The sequence below is a fragment of the Amblyomma americanum genome, chromosome 1 (assembly GCF_052857255.1).
Source record: "Amblyomma americanum isolate KBUSLIRL-KWMA chromosome 1, ASM5285725v1, whole genome shotgun sequence".
Classification (NCBI taxonomy): Eukaryota; Metazoa; Arthropoda; class Arachnida; order Ixodida; family Ixodidae; genus Amblyomma; species Amblyomma americanum.
This window is the reverse complement of record NC_135497.1, coordinates 165336045-165349708: the sequence shown is the minus strand read 5'-3', so window position 1 is coordinate 165349708 and position 13664 is coordinate 165336045. Positions and strand designations below refer to the sequence as shown.

Below are 13664 nucleotides of genomic sequence, written 5' to 3'. Positions count from 1 at the left end.
ATCAATACATGATATTGACAGCACCCCCTACTTCGATGCTGAATGTCCTAAAGCATTTAACTCGTTTTTCGCATATATTTTCACCAAAGAAGATAATCCTAACGTCTCGTATGTACCTGATTTTGGTTACCCGTACATGGCGCCGGTTGACATTACACTTGATGGCTTAGTACACCTGATAAATAACCTAGTACTCTCTTTTTCTGGTGTCGATTAAATCAATTCAAAATACTAAAGAAATGCCATTTCTGTCTCCAAAATCATCTTCCTTCATATCTTTAAGCAGTCAATATCTACAGGTGAGGTTTCCACCGGTTGAAAAATAGGAAAGGTTGTACCGGTTTTCAAAAGTGGCAACAAACACTCGCACGAAAACTGCCCACTTCCACCTTTTTGGACTTTGCCAAAGAATTTTATCGGGTAGAACATTGCCGACAAATATCTAAGCTTTGTGCGCTTAAATTACATTCTTTAACTCTGTCATGGGTCCGTAGTTTTCTTTCTAATTGCCAGCAGTACACCGTTGTTAACAAGTATTAATTTCCTGTTTGCGATGTTACATCGGGCGCGGCGCTAGAAGCCTCCTCTGTCCATTACTATTAATAATTTACATTAATAACCTGCCAGCAACAATCTCATCTTAGATACACATATTTGCTGACGTCTGCATTATTCATTGACCAATAAAATTTACTAATGGCCACCTTGAACTTCAAAGTCACCTCGATTGCATAAACGACTGGTGTAAAACGTGTCTAATGACTAAACATTTCGAAGTGTAATATAAATACTTTTAGCCGAAAATGCGCAACTTCGAATTTTCCATACCGCAATAATAACGATACATTGGCTCGGAATACGCAGTATAAGCATCTAGGCGTCCATATTTCACCAAACTTTTCTCGGGCTGAACACACATCCACCACTTTCGCTAATGCTTCCCGGTCACTAGTTTTCTTTCGCCGTAACCTGCTATGCACTACCCCTGACATGCGTAAACAAGCCTATATTACTTTTGTAGCACCGCAGCTAGAGTACACTTCATCCATCTGGTCACCTTATCAGAAATATCTAATAGAGAAGTTGGAAGCTGTCCAGAATCGGGCTTGTCGTCTCATTTTGGCAAAATTACAGTTATCAGTCCAGTGCAACCCAACTGAAGATCAAACTTTCGCTCCATGCATCCTTTGCAAATTCGTCGCGAGACTGCCCTTTTATCTATCTTTCACAAATACGTCCATGCCACTGATTCACCGCCAGCACATCTACAACGTCCCTCCTACTTATAACTGCAGCTATGCCGAATTTATGGCAACACACATGATTTCAACTTCTCGTCACTCCCGCGTGCCATTCGTCTCTGGAACGATCTTCCGGACTGCACCGCCCTGCAGGCTAATCAAGACCCCTTTCGCGAACATCTACCCAAACATTTCGTTGATAACGGTTAGCACGTCATTTAAATACTCAGGATTCGTACAACTTCGTTTTCAGCAGCTTGAGACTATTGCCTCTTCGGTTTCGTGATGCGCAGCTTTGCTCATTTATGCCTGATATGTTTTCTTTGGCTTTTGTATAAATCTTCGTGCATTTCTCCTGTTTTTGTTTCATGAAGCAGAGTGGTTTTTTACTTTTATTCCTGTTAATGAATTGCGATATCTTATCTGAACTCACCTGTTTTTTGTGTGTTTTGCTGTACTTTTAATATGATTTTTGGATTTCTGGCCTATTTCTCACTAACTTCTGTATCGCCCCCTTACACAATGCCTCTCCAGAGGCCTATAAGGTATCTGTATATAAGTAAATAAATAATTTAACTAGTCACGGTGACGATACCGCCTTCAAGGCAGTAAAAAAAAGCCCTGAATATAAACAGTGTTAATGAGAAAGTATAACAGCAATGCCCTTCAAATATAATATAAAAATTATTTTGTAGAAAATGCCACTGTTCTTGCTTGACAAGTGTGTAAAAGTAGAACTCGTGTGTCAGCTCACAGGATAACAGTACATATGAATTCCTATTAAAAATAGTGTTGTTTATGAATAAACGATTATACTCTGGGTAGTGACTTCACACAAAAAAGTTGCATGTCTTTCCGCATGCGGAATGGCGAAAAGAGTATACAGATCTCGGGCGAATGAGGTGTGGCGAACTCAGAAGGTCGCAAACGCCAGTTAGTCTGTCTAATGTCATTAAATACAAGTGTGTGGCACCGCGCCAATTGCGTTAAAAATTGATTTACTAAGTAATTAATGACATAAAACTTGACCGTGTGGCACGGGTATAACACCTCGAACTGTCGTTCAGCTCAACGGACGGTCAACTGCACAGCAGTTATAATCGCCCGTGTGTAAGAAGGATGAGAGGCGGAGCGGATACGTACAAAACCGCGCCAGAGGCCTCAGTCTTGGATGTTTACCACCTTTTGAAGAGAAACGATCAAGCTGAGGTCAACTAACGCCGACAAGACGTCTCCAGAAATGAATATCCTGGATGTCCTGAAATTATATCCCTGTGGAGATCAATTCGGTGTCGTTACGTATATGCACAGCTAGTCGGCTTCTCCAAAGACAAAGGTTATCCAATGACACTAGTGACATTGAATGCGGGAAAAACTGTCTTAACAAGATGAGCATTTAGTGGGCACAGTATAGTAGTAGGCGCAGTTACTTACCTCATAGTTACGGACTTCCAAGAACTGCCCCTCGCTCACTCCGTCCCTGTAGAAGACGATCCGCTCGGGCTTGTGCCTGGTGGCGTGGTGGAAAGCCAGTAGCAATTCTTTGATCATGTCTTTCAGGTCTCTAATGATTTCCACACGCGCCTTAGCCTTGGAGTCTTCAATCTGTACCCGAATGGTGGCGTGAAACTTGGACGGTACACTGTCTAGGCTTCCGACGCACGCGGCGATGGATGGCCTCACCTTGTCTCCAGGCGATGGGTGCGACACGTCTGCTCCAATGACGATCACGGGCCTATGAAACAGCTTCGGCTTCTCCTGCATCAGGAGACTATTGTTGATACCGCCCATCTTGGCGTTGATCTTCTGGCACAGGTTTTGGATGAGCGCTGCGTTGCACTTTTGGACCACGTTGTTGTCCAAGATGCATTGTGTGCGCAGAGAGAGCTCAGTCTCTGCCACCTGCTTGATCTCAGCGTAGTTCGTGGCTTTTGTTATCACTGCCACAACCATCTCCAACTGCGGGTACTGCTTGCGCTGCTCCGTGAGAACGGTCCGCATGGGCTTGCGGTTTGTGTCGAACGTGATGACCGCAAGCGGCTGCGCAATGCGCATGCCCAGTTCTTGGCCGATGCGGATCAGCATCCTGATGAAGTTTTCCAGGGAATCCTTGTGCGCGAAGCGGCTCACGTTGAGAACAATCCACTTTGTCATGGACATCGCCTTGTAGAAGCGCTGCCCTCGGAGATCCCACGTACCGTCGCGCGGCTTGCACATGGTGTTGTTCTCAAATACCAGAGATGGCGGGTCGAGCACTCTGCCCACAACCTGAGTGGGCTCAGTGTTGATCTTGACGCCGAACTCTCGCAGGTACTTGTCCGAGCTGCTGACCATGTCGCGCACAGACTGACGAATCTTCTGGAAGCGCTTGGCTGGCGGCTTGGCCGTGCGCTTGATCATCTCGGCGGTCTGACTCTCGTCGAGCTTCTTCCGACAGTGCTGGCCTTCGGCCAGCTCGCACACCTCCAGAGGAATGTAGACCGGATGCGTCGGGCTGCCACTCTGCACGCAAGGGAAGTTCGGGTACGACAAGCGCCTGTAGCGGCTCTGGAAGTAGTCGGCGACGGAGATCTGACTACCTTCTGATTCAAAATAGATTTCCTTCGCAGGTTCCCTCGTGATCTTGACCACTTTGTACTTGCGCGGGTACGGAAGGTGCGTCACTTTGACACGGAGTCCCTTGAGCTCCCTATTCAGGCGCACGTACTGGTTGTCGCGCAATGACCGGAAGTCTGCGGGCGTCAACACACGACGGCTGTCGCTTAAGAACCTGCACATGAAGTCGACCAGTGGAAGCGACTCGTAGAATGTTGTTGCTGACATGTCGACGTTAAGCATGGGCTTCCATTGGGCGGGTCGAACACTCGTGTAGTAGCCAAACCACACCTCCCGGCCTCCTCCGAGGTCATTGTACTCGTTGGGTCCCGGCGGTCTGAAAAACGAGCGTCCAACCGGTGCAAGGTTGATCGAGGGGCTGTGCCTCAAGACGATGTGTATGGCCTGGAGGACTTCCTGGGGCACAGTTTGTACGCGCTTTTGGAAGACGCCATGCAGGATCTCCAGATTCACTGTGGCCGCGTACTGGATCTTGATTATAAACTTCTGGGATCTTTGGTCTTCCTCGAGGTCGACTGTGAATGTCCGCTCGCGGAAGTTGAGCTGGCGGCGCGTGTACAGGTTCTTGCGGCCATCGAAAGCCGGGATGCAGTTGGCCAGGTCTTGCCGGTACTTCTTTACTAGGAGCTCGATGACAATCCTGTTGATCTTTGTACTGAGGCATCGGTACTTTTTCTGCTCAGGAACCTTGGTCTCCTTGGCAGTTTCCGAGGAGATGTCGACGTCGTAGTGGTAGACGCTGCCAGTCGGTATCTCGATGCTGAAGTGGTTGGCAAGAAGTTGTATGGTCCGGCCCAGCTGGCCGTGGGCAGGCCGCCGTGGGAAGTGAGAGGGTAGGGTTCGCTCGAGCTCCTGCGCCGTGTTTGGAGGTAATTAGAGCAGAGCATGAACAATTAAGTATGGACGCACTCTTTCGTGTGTTGAGCGTCACATAAGTTTGGCCGAATGGTCTTCGATCTACACTACAGCGCAGGACCGGTTCCGGTGAGTCTTAATGGAAAAAGCCTCCTGCACCCCGTGCATTATAGCGAGCCCTTTAAAGGACAGCGCTTGAACAAGAATATCCTCCAGTGACAATGTTTAAAATGTATTGTGCAAGCGAAGTTATGTGCAGTCAAAATTTAAATTTCAGCGTCTTCGAGCCTTTCTATATCTTTTCATCACTCTTTTCATGCTCACAGGTCGGCGCTGTTCAGCCAGCCCTACCCACTCGGCCCCACCGCCGGCTGCCTATGCGTTCGGGATTCCCCCCCCCCCCCCCTGTAGAATGGGGTCGGGGGGGCTTCCTGAACCGCCGAAGCGACGCTTATTACTGGCAGCGGCCATAGCAGCTGCCTTACTTCTGAATCTAACCGACAGACACATCTGAACAAAAATACGCAGGAGCGCGAGGCGGAGAAATGCGCGGGCGTGAAAAAGTCACTGGAAAGAGCTCGCCAACCTTCGCTCGGGATTGTGGGTTCTGAATATTTGGTTCCGATGTTTATGACGAGAGAACGTAGTGATTGAGCGAGGTTCTGTACCCGGTTGGTCAAAATTTTCGGGGCCAGAGGGCTTGCTTGTTTCATCGGTATATCATGGCATTTAAGACGCGAATAAAGCTATCAAGGTTCCCAGAGCACAGAACGATACCTCTTCCGCTTTCTACGGATATTCTGAGTCTGGTGGTGTCATGTCTGCCTGATAATACAGCTCAAAAGCAGACCCTTTGGCCTGAGAACTTTTAGCCGACCCTGTACTTTCCTCGGATTATATTTCAGAGCCTTGTGCTATTTTTAGCGCATATGACAGGGACGATCGGGACGATTGCAAAATCAAGGAACCGCACTGCGTAGTCGCGGTGTTCATCAAAAGCGAGACAGTAATTACTTGTTCTTTTTCTGCCTTAAATTATTTATACAGTGAACCAAGGCCATGATGGTGCCACAGCTGTAGAAGCATTTCTTGCAAGGTTTCTGAACCACTCAAAGGGAAAATGTGGGCTATTTTGAATATGTTTAGACGTGGTATTGTGTTCCCATTCGCATCACATTTCTTAAGAGTCCCTTCTCTGTGCCTCAAAAACCGTTTTTCAGAATCCTCAGTAGAAGCTCTTTAAAACAGGAAAAACAAACAACGCCGAAACCAAAACTCGGTTTCTCCCCAAGTATGACGCCGAGATCAAGGCTTGTCGTCATGCATACTGTCACAGAACCTCTCGGTGCGTTGACTGACTAAACTGGAGACTGTAAGCGACAGACCACTGTTTGTGTGAAATGGCCAAAAACAAAGGTCTTATTTTTTTTCTTCTTGACCAATCTCCGAGCAAATATCGACGGGCATGCAGCTGGTGACGTCACATGTCCAAGGTCGCCCACAGAAATGGTCTCGATTGGGGTGAAAAAAATTGGAAAAATTTAATTATTCATGATGAAACAAACCGGCGCCCGGCACCGAAGCTCGGCACAAGGAACTACAGTGGAAATTTCGGCATTCGTGGAGGTCGGAAAGACGCACCAGCCGCTCATTAAAAGTGAAAGATGAGCAACATACGGGAATCTTTCTATGAATTGACAATGTGCAGACGCGTAATTTATAAGAATCAACAGCTACAGCCCAAGGAAACATCAGTTTGCCAGAGTGGAAGTTTGGGCTCGACAGTGCAACATTTCGCTTGGAGTGAAAGCGCATTTAACGCGTGAATAAAAAAGACAATGCACTCACTGCGGTGGCTCAGTGCTTAGTGCGCTCGGCTGCTGACCCGGTGTTCGCAGGTTTGAACCCGACCGCGGCGGCTGCGTTTTGATGGAGGCGAAAGGCGCCCGTGTGCTGTTCGATGTCAGTGCACGTTAAAGATCCCCAGGAGGTCGAAATTATTCCTCAGCCCTCCACTACGGCACTACTTCGTTTCTTCTTTCACTCCCCCCACCCTTGTCCCTTCCCTTACGGGGGCGGTTGGGGGTACTGCACCATTTCCTTCCCCCCCCCCTCCCGCCAGAAAAGTTAATGTCGATTAGCCCAATAATAATAATAATAATAGGAATAATAATAATAATTGCTTTTTGGGATAAGGAAATGATGCACCATCTGTCTCATATATCCCTGCACACCTGAACCGCGCCATAAAAGAAGGGATAGAGGGAGTGAAAGAAGAAAGAGGTTCCGTAGTGGAGGGCACCGGAATAATTTCGACCACCTGAGGATCTTTAACCTGCACTGACATCGCACAGCACATGGGCGCCTTAGTGTTTTGACTCCATAAAAACGCAGCTGCCGCGGTCGGGTTCGAACCCGGGAACTCCAGATCAGTAGCAGAGCGCCCTAACCACTGAGCCACCGCGGCGGGTTGGATTAGCCCAGCTAATCCAGGATATACAAAGGGGAAGCGAGATTGAGCTCTCCACTGTCCCGCAGAGCCGTTTGTGCACCTTTCCTGGTTGTGCGCCTTTCCTTTCGTGAAAATGAATAGTCTTTGCAAAATTGTGAACTCCAATGAACTCTACAAAGTCCTTCCACTAACTTGTTTTCTTTGGTTTTTGAGGAAAGGAAATCGCACAGTAACCATCTCACATATCTCAGTGGACACCCGAACCACCCCAAGAAGGAAGTGATAAAGGAGGGAGGGAAAGAGGAAAGAGAAAACAAAATTGAAAGTTGGATTTTGAGGAAAGGCAGGTGGAACACCTGTGGCTCAGTGCTACTAGTGGGGCATGCACAGTAGTGGGTAGAGAGCGAAAGAGAGAAATGCCATGTGTCATTACTGCTCCACGTGCTCTCCAGGAATCATGCAAAATTGCTCAACCTGTGGCCAGTAAAGCTTTCACTTTAAAAACAATATTTCATACGCTGGCAACAAAACACTCGGCCGCCGGCGTATAAGTAGTTAACTCCAAGGCTAAACCTGACGACGCACCAATTGCTTGAGCCACCCTTTATCCAGGTGAGACTAAGGCCCTGAACCTCACAGAAGAAACTGTGAAAATTGAAAATTGATTTTTGGGGAAAGGAAATGGCGCTGTATCTTTCTCACATATTGGCAGACACATGAAACACCCTATAAGGGAAGGGAAAACGGAGGGAGTGAAAAAGGAAAGGATGAAAGAGGAAAGGAAGAAAGAGGTGCTGTAGTGGAGGGCTCCGCAATAATTTCAATCATCTGGGGATCTTTATTGTACACTGACATCGCAAAGCACAGGGGTGCCTTAGCGCTTCGCCTTCATCGAAATGTATTTTAGCTGCCCGGTCTGATTCGAACCACTCATTTAAGTACGGTCTTTACGTCACAAACTTCGGTTTTAAATTTCAGCCACTCGCCTTGTCCTCCTCATTGTTGACCAAGGAACCCGTAGCGGTTCCGAAACGTTGTTCTCGATCTAGGCATTGTCAGCAGCTAAATCTTACGTTTCACTTCCAGAGCGCCCTATACGTCATGCACTACCACGATGCTTGCTACCCACAGCACTTTTCAGCAGTAAAAACTAAGCCCTGTAGTCGGCTGGAACTCCAGAAAGAAGCGACGGATGCACTTCAAAGGACGCCTTGCAGCCTACGGCGTCGGCCGATTCTCCGGGCGCCGCTGTCAATCTGATCAAGCGGTGGTTCATATCCTTTCATATGCCACTCCCTGAGATGTCACACAGGTCCAAGAGGATTGAGTAACCATGACGTCATGGGAACCAGTCGACGCCATTTGCTGGAGGGCCTCTATCGAGAGGCACATGCCGCTTCTTTCTTCAGTTGTATTATACCGGAGTTCGGTTCTCGTACCGTCCACTTAAGTCGATGTTTTGGAGAGGTGAGGTTTCCTCTTGCCTTGAAGCTAACAGCTGAACCTCTTTGTAACGAAGCGGTTTAATACGAAACAACTTATATAACGAAGAAATGATTGCACGTGGAAGCTCGGCCATCAGGGGCTATAACGAAGCTACAGCTATAACGAAGTAACCACCGGAAACCTTCAACTTCGTTGTAAAGAGGTTCAAATGTATTTGGACCGCTGGCATAACGAGATGCACAGCATGGTTTATAACGAAATAATGAATATAACGAAGGAATTACGATTCCCCTCGGGAGCTCCTTCAACAGTGCATATAACGAAGCAACAGCCGTGAACGAACTTTCAGCTTCCTTATAACGAGGTTAAACGAACTACATGGCATGGCTCAAGATGAAGCCCTTTTCGGAAAACAGTACGCACCTTGATCCTGACAACGTCGCCTGAAGTGGCCTGGTCGCCAGCTGCGGGGGTCTGCTGTGTCACCGCGACGGGCGGCGTGCTTGGTGGCGACGGTGGTAGGGCAGCTGCTGCCGGCTGAGTGCCACTCACGGCGGCTGCTGCGGATGCAGGCCGGGGGCTGCTGGAAGCTACCTTGGCGGAACCCGCGGCGGCGGCGGCCCCGTAGCTGGGACGGGAGGCGCTGGGCTGAGCGGTGGGGTGAGCGCTGGGATCCGCGGCCGTGGTCGGGCCGCCGCTGACGGCGCGCGGCTGCGGGCTGGCCGCGGCGCCCTGCTGGAGTGCTTGCGCGAACGAAACCCACGAGGGACCGGCGGGCGACGGAGCAGGAGGTGTGGCTTGGTTGCCACCGCTGGCCGAAGGCACTGCTGCGAGCCGAAAATGCCCATTTAACGCCGGCTCTATATATCGGCTGCGTTTGCGATCATATCGATCGTTAAGACACGCATATATACACTGTCGAAAGCAGAAGACTGGACAGGCATCGCCGGAGCTCTGTTGGTAGAGCACCGGACGCGAAATTCAGAGGTCGTGGGTTTCGGATCCCACCGGCGGCATGTGGTTGTTTTTCTTCTGCTTTTAATGAATTATCTTTAAAAAGTTTCGCTTTTTATGGGGGTTTAAGGTCGCAAAGAGACTATTTAAAAAGTCATTGCCATATTAAGCCCCCACTGATGAACACCACAAAATATTTTTTTTTAAATTTCCCTATGCTCCTTGGTTCGGTCACTGTTGGCTTGCGTCATGTATTTCTTAACGAGCCCCTCTCGTCCCTTCCCTTGTCTGCTCAACGGGAAAAAACAGCTGGTATAGAGTACTTAGTCGATGGTTTGATGGAATGCCGTCTGGTCAGGTCAGCAGAATGAATCTTCGGTTTACTGACCATGTGAAAGTGGTCAGCTGACTGCAGTTAACATAGTTGACATGGTCAGTGACCGAAAACTCAGTATACTGTGGTCGAGAGAACAGGTCGGAACAGCCGTCCCAACTCAGACAGCTGTGTAAGCCGATAATGGCATGCTCCGTGACTAAACGCGACTAAACATGCAGCTCCCCCAAACAGCGTCGTATAGCCCTTGCACTGAAGAACTTAGTGCGAGGCAATAGCTGTCGCGCAGGGTCTTAATTTTCACACAAAAGTGATCAGCCCTCCCCCCACAGCAACGAAGAAGCGGCAAACGACAAACCCCGCCGCGCATTCAATATACTTGAGACACACGCGCACGCTTTTCGTCTAGCTGTATACGTGAGAATAAAAACAATTTTCTAAAACAAAAAAAACAACTTGGCTAACCCTGGAATTCAGCGAAAAGCAAGGACGCTTGCAAAGTGCCTCAGGCTCGTCCATGGCAGCGCCTGCATTCACGGCCGTTCTATATTATATACACACACGACATGGCTTAGACGTAGTATCACCCAATGTCAAAGAGCAGAGGTGAACTAAAGGTCATGGGTAAAGGGTCAAGAGCGACGCCATAACTGTACCACGTACGGTCATACACGGCTAACGTGGTTGGGCTGAAGGTCGCCCAAGGTTATTCTCCGGCCTATGCGATGAATGCTTTACCAAACGTGGTGAAACTTTTCGCTTCGTGTTCAACTGCAGTGACTTCTTCAGTTTCATTCCGTTTAGGGCGCAGCTCGCCCGTCCCTGCGTTCCGCATCGTAGTCGCTGTAACATGCTACCTGACAGATGACGTGTTACGGAGTGTGACAGGTGACGTGTTGGCACGTAGTAGCAGAGCGAAGCGCCACCTGACACGGCGAGAGGAATGGACAGCCGGAAGGCGGCTGCTACGGGACGATGCCGGAGGGGGGCTAGCAACGTAACACGACACCTGCCAAGCGGTAGCTGGCGGCTTGCGGAGACCTGGGCTGAACTTTAGAATTACCGTCCGTCGAATCAGCCTTCCATTTTTTTCATTTATATATCGGGCGTAAAGAATGCACGTTTCTTGCCGCGGATAACGCTTGCTGTCACGGAGAATGTCAGCACATGCTCGCTGTGGGAAACGCGCTTCCCCAATTCCCTTCCTTTCTTCAAAATCGACGGAGTCCGCAACATCGTGAACGACAATGCCAATGATCACAATGAACGCGACGGTGGCGGCTGAGTGACGTCATAGCTCTCACATGGTTTCTCCTCGGTTCAAGGTCAAACTCGTCAAGCTGTTAAGCCGCCTTGACTTCACCCGGCAGCCCCCCCCCCCAAAAAAAAAAACAACAAAAAAAACACGCAGTCGCGAGAAATAGCGACCACAATCCGGGGAGAGGTATTTTTTGAAAATTGGCTTTTGAGGAAAGAAAATAACGCAGTAACCGTCTTGCATATCTCGGTGGACACCTGTACCACGCCGGAAGGGAAGGGATAGAAGGAGCGAGTGAAAAAAGAAAGGAAGAAAGAGGTGCCGTAGTGGGGTCTCCGAAAAAGTTTTGACCACCAGGAGATATTTAACCTGCACTGACATCGCACAACGCTCGAGCGCCTCTGCATTTCGCCTCCATCGAAACGCGGCCGCCGCGGTCGGGTTCGAACCCGGGTACTCCGGAACAGTAGCCGAGCACCCTAATCACTGAGCCACTGTGACGGGTAATGCGGATAGCCCAAGCCAAAAATGCGGCGGTAACAGAATAATGAAGCAGAAACACGATACCCGAAAGACGCGGGTTCGGTGGCCGCGGCGGTCGAATTTCGATGGAGGCGAAATTCATGAGGCCCGTGTTCTGTGCGATGTCAGCGCACGTTAAAGAACCCCCAGGTGGTCGAAATTTCCGGAGCCCTTCACCACAGCGTCCCTCATAGCCTAAGTCTCTTTGGGACGTTAAACCCAAATAAACCATAAAGGAATCGTAAATGCGCTGAGGGGACTGGGGTGCGGAGCTGCAGAGAGGTTGCTGTGCACCAAGAAGAACGGGCTAAAACGAGACAGCAGCGGTCGGAAACGTGCCGTGGATCAAGGCACTGACCAAGCTGAAGAGCGTTCCACAGCACCCGTCCCGTGTGAGGTCAGCAGCATGGACGGAACACACAGGCGCGCGGGCGACGCGTGCAGCAGCGCGTGCTCGAGGAGCGTCGAGACGAACAGTGCGCGTGCGCAAGGCGAACGTTCGGCAAGGCATTCACGGCAGGAACGCGCCGCCGGTCACAAATGCGCGGCTCGGCTGGAACCCCTTTTATGGGTCCTCTCAGAAAAAATTAAAAACAAAAGATGACGTGAAGCGAAGCGACGCGATCCTTTGTATTGGGTTATGCGCTTCAGTTAGGTATTTCACATAACCTGTTAGCACTGACGTTCGTAGCATGCCTGGAATTTGGTAATTTTCTTCATTCCGCATACATTCTATCGTATAGCAATGCTACCGCAACATCAAGTATTCCCGAGACTGCAGCATCAATGCAAAACGTTGGTTGTCATAACAAAATAGCCTAATATTAATGATATCTAAAGAGTGCATTGTCCACAACGCAGGTTGGAGCTTGAGCAAGCTGAAGGCTTCGCGATTTCACTAAGCGTGCGGGCTTTGTTCGAACAAAGCAAGGCTATTGTCACAGCCTGAGGGCATCGAGCCCAATACTGGCGTTGCATATGGCGACACTGTACGAACCACGAGGACCGGAGACGCGAAGTCGTACGCAGTCCAAAGGCCACTTCACATAGGAGCGGAAACGCTAGCAATTTGTGCCGCCGCGGCGCACAAAGCCGTTTCGAGCGGTCGCGGCGCATCGAACGGCCAGAGGAAAGAGGTTCAATAAATGTGCAAATTCTTCAATGCAACGCGCCGCTCTATCGCTCTGCTCGCTCATTTGCTTGCACGTGAACCCACCTTAACGCGATTAGAAGGCTGCCGAGGTCGCTTCGGCTCAACCAAACCAGGTTCTTTTTTTCTCTCAAGTCACGGTCACTCACGCTCACGTAAAAACGATGGTGCATAATAGCGAAAACAAACGGGTAACGAAGCTCGTGCATTTCGTTCAGCCTTCTCGCAAAAATATGCTTTAGAACACAATCATCGTAGCCCACGAGGTTAGGCCTAAAGCGACCACTATGTGACGCCAGATGAACAAAGGGATCGAGCACCCAAACGAGACAGCGGCGGAGGCCACAGAACCGGAAGGAAATTCGCTACGCACCTGGAGGTCCAGCAGCTGAGTCGTTTTTCTTCTTGTCTTTGCGCTTTCCTTTCTCCATTTAGATAGCGGGGCCACAAACACAACTGGAAATCAACGAAACGGACGTCTTGACTGCCTGTCGAGCCCCTAGAGAAAGGCAAAATGGCTGCGCTGTTTCTCTTTTATAGAGGCCTTTTCCGCTCTGCGATTGGCTCATATGCGACGCCACGAGCTGCACGTGTTCCGCCGTCATTGGCTACGCTTGGAGACGTCATGCGCGTGCCGGCGCTTCTGCCTCCATGAACGCATAAAGAAAAAAAGACTGCATGGAACCAAAGGGAATTGTACGATAACGCTTTACCACTGCTGCTTATGGGAACGCAAGGTCCCGGCGCGTCTCGAACACGCGCGCTGAGGAAGTCGAAGACAACAAGTGGAGGGTGACTCCGCTTCGAAACCCAATTATTCCTAGAAGCTACTTTGC

General features: G+C 49.5%; 1 protein-coding gene across 1 annotated transcript in view; it reads right to left on the bottom strand.

Annotated features, from left to right (window-relative positions):
- LOC144114676 (uncharacterized) overlaps positions 1–13664 on the bottom strand; it is a 203241-nt gene that overhangs the window by 167215 nt on the left and 22362 nt on the right. The window contains exons 2-3 of the mRNA XM_077648562.1: positions 9034–9437; positions 2733–4709 (exon numbers count right to left, since the gene is read on the bottom strand). Coding sequence (XP_077504688.1) covers positions 2733–4709; positions 9034–9437 — 2381 coding nt within the window. The remainder of the gene's footprint in view (positions 1–2732; positions 4710–9033; positions 9438–13664) is intronic.